At 40.8% G+C, this 9,470-nt stretch overlaps 1 protein-coding gene across 1 annotated transcript in view; it reads left to right on the top strand.

Moving 5' to 3' along the window:
* The window catches only part of LOC120434860 (NLR family CARD domain-containing protein 3-like), a 19,973-nt gene extending 12,986 nt beyond the window's left edge, over nucleotides 1–6,987 (top strand). Inside the window, exons 10-13 of the mRNA XM_039603356.1 lie at nucleotides 296–469; nucleotides 2,712–2,758; nucleotides 2,902–3,427; nucleotides 6,819–6,987. Coding sequence (XP_039459290.1) covers nucleotides 296–469; nucleotides 2,712–2,758; nucleotides 2,902–3,427; nucleotides 6,819–6,987 — 916 coding nt within the window. The remainder of the gene's footprint in view (nucleotides 1–295; nucleotides 470–2,711; nucleotides 2,759–2,901; nucleotides 3,428–6,818) is intronic.
* The last annotated feature ends 2,483 nt before the right edge of the window (nucleotides 6,988–9,470 follow it).

The following is a 9,470-nucleotide window of genomic DNA, read 5'->3' as shown; positions in this document are numbered from 1 at the left end:
TAACTTATAACCATATTCAGAGCAAAATCTCTCTCGTTTTTTTCTTTTCTTTTTTTTTCTTTTTTACATATGTTGATATAGAGTGAGTCACAAATACAGCAATACAAATTTTAATTGTGCAGAGAAGCATCTTGATAATTATTCAATTCAATTCGATTTTATTTATATATTTCCCTCATACAAGTGCTGCTCATGTGAGATCATATGACTGTTAGGGCTCTTTCTCTATTGTCTTACCTTCCAAAATTAATGTTTGGTGTGATCTTCTGCTAATTGCTGCTTTTTTTGTCTGCAGACTGTCAGGCTGTCTGATCACAGATGAAGGCTGTAGTTATCTGGCCTCTGCCCTGAGTGCCAACCCCTCCCACCTGAGAGTGCTGGACCTGAGTTACAATCATCCAGGCGACTCCGGAATGAAGGTGCTGTTGGCTGGACTGAAGGATCCACACTGGAGACTGGACACTCTCAGGTATGTAGAGAATGTCTGTTAGAGGAGGAAGAGCTGGAAACATTTCCTGTGTCCTCCCACCTCACTTCACGTTTGTTTCATGCAGAAATGGCATGAGTAGTTGCAGATGCAAGAACATTTTTCCTTTGCTTGAAATTGAAACACTAGTCTAGCTGAACAATAAAAATGTTTCCCCTACTTAGATTAAAATTGAAAAAATACTTTTTTTTCTGACACTTAAAATAAATACAGATATAATTGCAAATACAGAACTGCAGCTCCCTGGCCCCCAGCAGTTGTCAACCTCTTCTGCTTTGATCGCGGCTGAAAAGTTGGGCGTTCGCCTTGTAGTCGGAAGGTTGCCGGTTCGAGCCCCGGCTTGGACAGTCTCGGTCGTTGTGTCCTTGGGCAAGACACTTCACCCATTGCCTACTGGTGGTGGTCAGAGGGCCCAGTGGCGCCAGTGTCCAGCAGCCTTGCATTTGTCAGTGTGCCCCAGGGTGGCTGTGGCTACAATGTAGCTTGCCATCACCAGTGTGTGAATGGGTGGATGACTGGATGTGTAACGCGCTTTGGGGTCCTTAGGGCCATTTACCATTTAAACATCCTTTTCATTGCGGATTGTCAACAAAAGATGGCACTTTCTTAACAAAAACTTTGACATCAATAGTTACATATACAAGTACCTAAGTGCTTGCTCAAATGTGGTCATTTGATTGGTGGGAAGCAAAATTCACACTTACAGTCAATCCCTGTTTCTTGTTCATCAAAGAACATGATCCTCACAAGGCTGTCTGCTTTAATATCGGTATTTTTTTGGTACCAGAACATGACAGGAAGTCTTCCACAATACTGTACCCTGCTCCTGGATCAGGCTAAGATTGAATAGGTCCTGCAGAATCCCACAGAGGTGCTCTGCACTGGTCTTCAGGACTCTGGGGCTGACACCATCTGGACCGGTAGCCTGACTTCAGAGACATAAGTCAGCAATAACCATTTAGTGCAAGCATCACTTTCTTGTTGGTCATTACTCAAATAAGTATTATTTGAGTTTTACACATATTGCACAGAACACGGTTATTAAAAATAGAGCAGTACATTACTTATTTACTCCTAGGAGAAATTAATTAATTTCACTCTTTATAACATTTCTTTCATGTTACTTTGTAAAATTATCTGAAACTCACCATCTCATAATCACCATTTAACAATATAAAAATGAGGCTACAGCCCGACCCTGTGTTGGTGTGTGGTCTGATGGTATGAAAACCACAATTAGAAAATGAGACGTGATAAATGAAGTGGAGGTTGCTGACTGTAGGGTTTCCAGAGCTTAAAAACCTTGTAGTAACATTGCCTTAAATTCACCTGTATCTCCTAACTCCACAGACAGTTTCTAACTGGCAAACACGCACTGTGAAACATAGAGCTGAGCTGGTTGAATTGGTGCAATATAAATAAAGTTGATTTGAATTGGGTAACTCAAGAAAACTATCAACAATAGTGATAAGTGACTCGGGTCATGGAAATTATCATTTTAATTGCCTTTGTCACCTGGGATAGGCTCCAGCAGCCCACATCTGGTCATGAAATGGATAAGTGATGGACAGAACTTTTGGAAATAAAAGGCCTAAAAGGGGGGGACACAATACATAGGATCATCTCTGAAGAAGGAAATAATAAGGAATCAGATTCATTTGATTCATAAGATCTATGTCCTGTTTTTTCTTTGAAATTCCAAAAGCTACAATTAAACAACACATTATTGCTCAGGACAGAACAGGTGCTTGCACAAGAATAGCAGTATTGTTAGCTAAGTGAGGAATGGGCATAGATATAGATTTAAATTTTTACATTTTTTAAATAAATGACCTGCATAAAACAATTGAAGTATGTTGCAGATTTTTGTTGTCCATTATCTACTGTAGATACACAGTACAGGTAGCGTACAGTAACCACACTAAAACCAAAAGGAGAAAAAAAGTTGGTAGCAAAGGCAGGAGGCATCCTTTCCAGCTAAACAGAAGCGGAATATATGTAGGCCACAGTGTAAATCAGTCATATTCCATTCAATACAATGGTGTAGTGACAGATCCAGGATCAGTCCAAATCATCAGTAGTTTGATCCACGAATGGATTGAAGTAAACTTGTGAAAATGTTGCACTGCTCCTTTATCAGTGTCTAACATTATATGTATGAGAGCCATGTAATGTCCATGTGTGCATGCTGACTGTGCTGGTCTGACCCCCCTCCTCCTTTCAGGGTGGAGCCTGCTGGAGTCCAATGGTTGAGACCAGGTCTGAGGAAGTGTAAGTGTGTTTTTAATGGGATTCATGAAAACAAAGCAGCACACATTCAACCATCTTCAAACTATCACATCATCAAACTGTCAATCAATGAACAGATGATGGATCAATAACTGCAGCTGGATTGTGTTTGTTCTCTCCATCAGATTCCTGTCAACTCACAATCGACACAAACACAGTGAACACAAACCTCAAACTGTCTGACAACAACAGGAAGGTGACAGATGTGGAGGAGGTTCAGTCATGTCCTGATCATCCAGACAGATTTGATTATTTCTATCAGCTGCTGTGTAGAAATGGTCTGACTGGTCGCTGTTACTGGGAGGTTGAATGGAGAGGAAAAGTTTATATATCTGTGAGCTACAGAAGAATCAGAAGGAAAGGAGACTGTAATGACTGCTGGTTTGGAGGAAATGATCAGTCCTGGAGTCTGTACTGCTCTGATGATGGTCCTTGTCGTGTCTGGCACAGTAACAAAGTAACATCTATCTCGTTCTCCTCCTCCTGTGTCTCTAATAGAGTAGCAGTGTATGTGGACTGTCCTGCTGGCACTCTGTCCTTCTACAGAGTCTCCTCTGACACTCTGATCCACCTCCACACCTTCAACACCACATTCACTGAAACTCTTTATCCTGGGTTTAGAGTCTGGCCTCCTGGTTCCTCAGTGTCCCTGTGCTGAGTGGAGTGTAAAGAGTGTCTCCTGTTAGAGAAACACTCTGCCTGTTGAACAGATAGTTCAGTCTGTACATGTCTGTCTCTTTCACTCAGAAACACGTTTTCAGATTCATGGATTCAACCAGTTGATGTTTTAAACTGTTCTAAATTATTTATTGTAAACTTCTTCCTTTTCAGTCCTTTAAAGATGGAAGCTCCCATTATTCCAGGATCCACATGTTTCTTTTCTGTCTTTTTCCACTCAAAGCTTCACAGTGAATATTAGTATGTTGTGTTTGTCTGAAGCTTAGTTCACAACCAGCTCCTCTGTATTTTCAACAAGTCTGAGCTCATTAAACCCAAATCCATTGAATCCAAATGTTTGTTTCTCTTTCTTAATGTTAATTTTGAGCTCTTTTGATTTTAGAGGTCTTCATATAGAAGAGATATAGATCAGACTTTGTAAATTGTCCTTTTTAATTGATGTATCTTACCATACCATACCATATCAGCTTTATTTATAAAGCACTTTAAAATAAAGCTAGGGTTCACAAAGTGCTGTACATATACAAACAGCATAATCAAAGTATAATAAAATAAGATCAAATAAAATAAATAGCAAAATACATACAAAAATTAAAAAATAAATGGGATGTTAGTCTCAATGTTGTCGGCGCATTTTCAGGAGGACGCTGTGAATAAAGTTAGACAATTACACAGTTAATTCACGTTTATTTATTAATATAATTACAAAATACCACAGTTTTTGTCTTTGTCGTATTATTTTATTTTGTTGCATTTTTCCGTGACACCTTGAAGGCCAGTCTGTCTCTGACTTTAAACCGGTCTGACATTAAAATTGTTGGGAACACTGCTGTACAGCATGAGGTTTAGTAAAACCGCACTATTACGTCTTCTCAAGGGCAGGAGGGGATAACACGACAACTCAAGAAACTTGGTACAGGTGTTATAAACAGAAAGTTTAATGGCAACAAAGCAAATGACCCAAATTTATTCAACAAAAGTGGGGGAGAAAGGGACAGTTAGGTTAGATTGTGCCAAAAAAAAACCCACCAAAAGGCAAAACCAAAACTTAGCAGAGCTCCTACCCTAGAAAAACAAAAAAACATGGGAAAACCCTAATCCTCAACTCAAAACCTTCAACGCACATATTAAACAAACATGTAAGACTGCTTTCTTCCATTTGCGCATCATCTCTAAAATTAGAAATATCCTGTCTCAGAGTGATGCTGAAAAACTAGTTCATGCATTCATTACTTCCAGGCTGGACTACTGTAATTCATTATTATCAGGATGTCCTAAAAACTCGCTGAAAAGCCTTCAGCTAATCCAAAATGCTGCAGCAAGAGTACTGACAGGGACTAGAAAGAGAGAGCAGATTTCCCCTGTTTTGGCTTCCCTTCATTGGCTTCCTGTTAAATCCAGAATTGAATTCAAAATCCTGCTCCTCACATACAAGGTCTTAAATAATCAGGCCCCATCTTATCTTAATGACCTTGTAGTGCCATATCACCCTATTAGAGCACTTCGCTGTCGCTCTCGCACTGCCGGCCTACTTGCTGTTCCTAGAGTATTTAAAAGTAAAATGGGAGGGAGAGCCTTCAGTTTTCAGGCCCCTCTTCTGTGGAACCAGCTTCCAGTTTGGATTTGGGAGACAAACACTATCTCTACTTTCAAGATTAGGCTTAAAACTTTCCTTTTTGCTAAAGCATATAGTTAGGGCTGGACCAGGTGACCCTGAATCCTCCCTTAGTTATGCTGCAATAGACGTAGGCTGCTGGGGATTCCCATGATGCTTTGAGTTTTTCCTTTCCAGTCACCTTTCTCACTCACTATGTGTTAATAGACCTCTCTACATCGAATCATATCTGTTATTAATCTCTGTCTCTCTTCCACAGCATGTCTTTATCCTGTTTTCCATCTCTCACCCCAAACGGTCGCAGCAGATGGCCGCCCCTCCCTGAGCCTGGTTCTGCCGGAGGTTTCTTCCTGTTAAAAGGGAGTTTTTCCTTCCCACTGTCGCCAAAGTGCTTGCTCACAGGGGGTCATATGATTGTTGGGTTTTTCTCTTTATCTATTATTGTGCGATCTACTGTACAATATAAAAAGCCTTGAGGCGACTTTTGTTGTGATTTGGCGCTATATAAATAAAATTGAATTGAATTGAATTGAACTGAACCTACTTACGTGGTGTTTCTAACAGAAAGGTAGTGATGGCTCGCTTGAAGCTGACGCTCCGGTGCGTGTGTCAAAGAAATCAACACTGCTTCAGAAGCACTGTGTCGAAGCTTGATTCCTTTGGTCAGAGTCACATGATCAGTGACGTCTGAAGCTTCATTTAGAACCTAACTGCTTCGGTATCTGGTTCAATGGTTTATAAGGAAGTGAATCATTCGCGGGATTTGTGGAGTGTTTTGATGGTGACAGAGAGCAAACCACTGATATTTCTACTGAGAGATATAGAACCAGTGAGGAATAGAGGAGGTTCTGTTGTGTGGGAGTTTTCTGAGTTCATTTTCGTCAACCGGGTGGGTTTTCCAGCTTTGTGTTCTGGCTGTTTGCTTTTGTTTTGTGCATGTTTATTTTATCTGAAAACGGGAAAAATGTCAAAAATCTGCTTTTCATAAAAAATATCATTAAATAACTTTAGAAAAACTTCCATTTGACTATTTCTATTTAATTTAATAAAAATATACATTTCATTTTTTGAATAATCTTAAAACATTAGTCTGCCAAATGTGCAGCAATTTAATTTATTTATTCTCTTTAGCTGATAGTTTGTGGGGCCCAGGTTAACTGTATAACTGCATCTGATTTTCCTTAAGGCAGGAGAAATTATCTCCATGAAAAGGAACATTTTCGGCCATCGCACAGTGGAACAAATTGTCTTCTTAAATAAAAATGAAAAAGGGTTACCTTAAATGCATCATGTTTTTAATTTGCAAGTTCATAAGCGTTTTCCCTTTCCATTTCACAATCTACCAACAGGACAAAAATATGTATAGGAAAATTTCCCTAATATAATATTATTTATTAATATAACCATCTTGTCCACAAGATGTCACCAGAACGACAGAGTCAAAAAAAACAAAACAAAGGTGGAGTAGTGTGTTTCATGGTAAACAGAAAGTGGTGTGATGCCAGGAGCATTTCTACTCTTTCCAGCGGCTGCTCGCCACATCTGGAATTCCTGAGGATTAAGTGCCGCCCTTTCTATCTTCCCCATCATCGGGGTCATCGCCTCGGCGCAGCCTTCATTGTAGCAGGAGACTTTAATAAAGCGAACTTGCCTTTAACTTGCCAAATGCCGGTACCGGGAGCGCGTGGAGTCTCGCTTCCACCAGGGTATGTGGCACTGACTACGCACCATTACGGACTACAAAGCCAGGGACACTGCGCCGATCAACATCGATTTTGCATTCACCAATGAGCTGAATCAGTTCTACGCCCGTTTCGAGCTTAGCCAGGCGGCTAATGCTATCTACCGCCTGACTACCGAGGACAGTGACGTCATCAGCGAGAGACCGATGACCAGCATGACGTCCGAGCGGCATTGAGGAGAGTGAACACAAGGAAAGAGGCGGGGCCAGACGGCATCACTGGCCATCTGCTGTGCTGACCAGCTAGCAGGTGTCTTCACTTCCATCTTCAACGAGTCCCTGGCGAAAGCTGTGGTCCCCACATGCTTCAAAAGATCCACCATCATCCCTGTGCCCAAGAACAGCAAACCCTCATCCCTGAACGATTACCGGCCAGTTGCACTGACCTGGTAGTAATGAAGTTTGAGAGGCTGCTGAAGAACATCATCTCTTCTTCCATCCCAGACACCACAGATCTGCTCCAGTTCGCCTACCGACCCAACAGATCCACTGAGGATGCCATCACCCACGTCTTGCACACCACCCTCAGCCACGTGGACAAGAAACAGGGTAACTACAGGGAGTGCAGAATTATTAGGCAAATGAGTATTTTGTCCACATCATCCTCTTCATGCATGTTGTCTTACTCCAAGCTGTATAGGCTCGAAAGCCTACTACCAATTAAGCATAATAGGTGATGTGCATCTTTGTAATGAGAAGGGGTGTGGTCTAATGACATCAACATCCTATATCAGGTGTGCATAATTATTAGGCAACCTCCTTTCCTTTGGCAAAATGGGTCAAAAGAAGGACTTGACAGGCTCAGAAAAGTCAAAAATAGTGAGATATCTTGCAGAGGGATGCAGCAGTCTTAAAATTGCAAAGCTTCTGAAGCATGATCATCGATCAAGCGTTTCATTCAAAATAGTCAACAGGGTCGCAAGAAGCGTGTGTAAAAACCAAGGCGCAAAATAACTGCCCATGAACTGAGAAAAGTCAAGCGTGCAGCTGCCAAGATACCACTTGCCACCAGTTTGGCCATATTTCAGAGCTGCAACATCACTGGAGTGCCCAAAAGCACAAGGTGTGCAATACTCAGAGACATGGCCAAGGTAAGAAAGGCTGAAAGACGACCACCACTGAACAAGACACACAAGCTGAAACGTCAAGACTGGGCCAAGAAATTTCAATTTTCAATTTTCAATTTCAATTTATTTATATAGCACTTTTCACAGGATAAAAACCACAAAGTGCTTCACAGTAATATAAGACAGAAATACATAAAATACATTAAAATACATTAATAATCAAACATACAGCACAAATCTAATTAAAAGCCAATCTAAATAAATGAGTCTTAAGCTGCTTTTTAAAAGAATAAATACAATCAAGACAACGTAAAGATGGAGGAGAGCATTCCACAACCTGGGGCCACCGCTCTAAAAGATCTATCACCTCTAGTCTTAAAAGCGAGTTCGTGGGACGACCAACAGCCTTTGATTAGAAGATCTCAGGCTGCGAGAGGGAGTGTGGGGTTCTAAAAGATCGGAAATGTAGGCAGGGGCATCACAATTCAAAGCTTTAAAAGTCAGTACCAAGATTTTAAAATGAATTCTAAAATGTACTGGAAGCCAGTGTAATGAACGTAACACTGGTGTAATGTGCTCTCTTTTTCGTGTCTTGGTTAAAAGCCTTGCAGCAGCATTCTGGACTAACTGGAGACGCTCAAGATTCCTTTTGCTCAAACAAAGAAAAAGGCTGTTACAATAATCTAAGCGAGATGAAATAAAAGCATGAATAACCATTTCTAACTCAGATTTAGACAGCAAAGTTCGCAGTTTGGAGATGTTCCTTAGCTGAAAAAGGCAATTCCTAATTAACTGTCGAGAGTGTTGCTCTAGGGACATGGCAGAATCAAAGATCACACCAAGGTATCTGAGGCTCAAGTGAACAGATGAGCCAAGAGAACCAAGGTGCTGTTTGATTAGAGATATCTGGTTGTCGGGGCAATAATTAATGTTTCTGACTTCTCAGAGTTCAACTGTAAGTAGTTGTCACCAAGCCACTGTTCAATGGAAGCTAAACAATTAATTAAAGAGGACAGTTTATGGACTTCCATCGGCTTAAAAGAGCAATAGAGCTGGATATCATCCGCATAGAAGTGATAAGACACCTCAGGGAACTGCCTAATTATAAGTCCTAGAGGTAACATGTACAAAAGAAAAGAATAGGACCCAGAACTGAACCCTGCGGTACCCCACATGTCAGATCCTTAGAATGTGACATAAACCGATTCGCAAAAACACTAAAAGATCTGTTGGAGAGGTACGACCGAAACCACTCCAGAGCAAGACCGGACACACCGACTATGTCCCGGAGCCTGTTAATCAGGATGGTATGGTCAATGGTGTCAAAGGCAGATGTCAAGTCCAACAAAACCATGACTGAGGATGCTCCAGAGTCAGCTGACATCATAATGTCACTGGAGACTTTAAGTAATGCGGTTTCTGTTGAGTGACTTTTACGGAAACCTGACTGAAATTTGTCATAAATTTCATGTTTTTCTAAAAAAGTGGTAAGTTGATCTGCAACTACTTTTTCCAGAATTTTTGATAATAATGGAAGCTTAGAGATAGGCCTATAATTCTTAAGCTGAGTTGGATCCAGACTGCTCTTTTTAA

The sequence above is a fragment of the Oreochromis aureus genome, linkage group 3 (assembly GCF_013358895.1).
Source record: "Oreochromis aureus strain Israel breed Guangdong linkage group 3, ZZ_aureus, whole genome shotgun sequence".
Taxonomy (NCBI): Eukaryota; Metazoa; Chordata; class Actinopteri; order Cichliformes; family Cichlidae; genus Oreochromis; species Oreochromis aureus.
The sequence above is the reverse complement of the archived record's forward strand: the minus strand, read 5'-3'. Positions and strand labels throughout refer to the sequence as shown.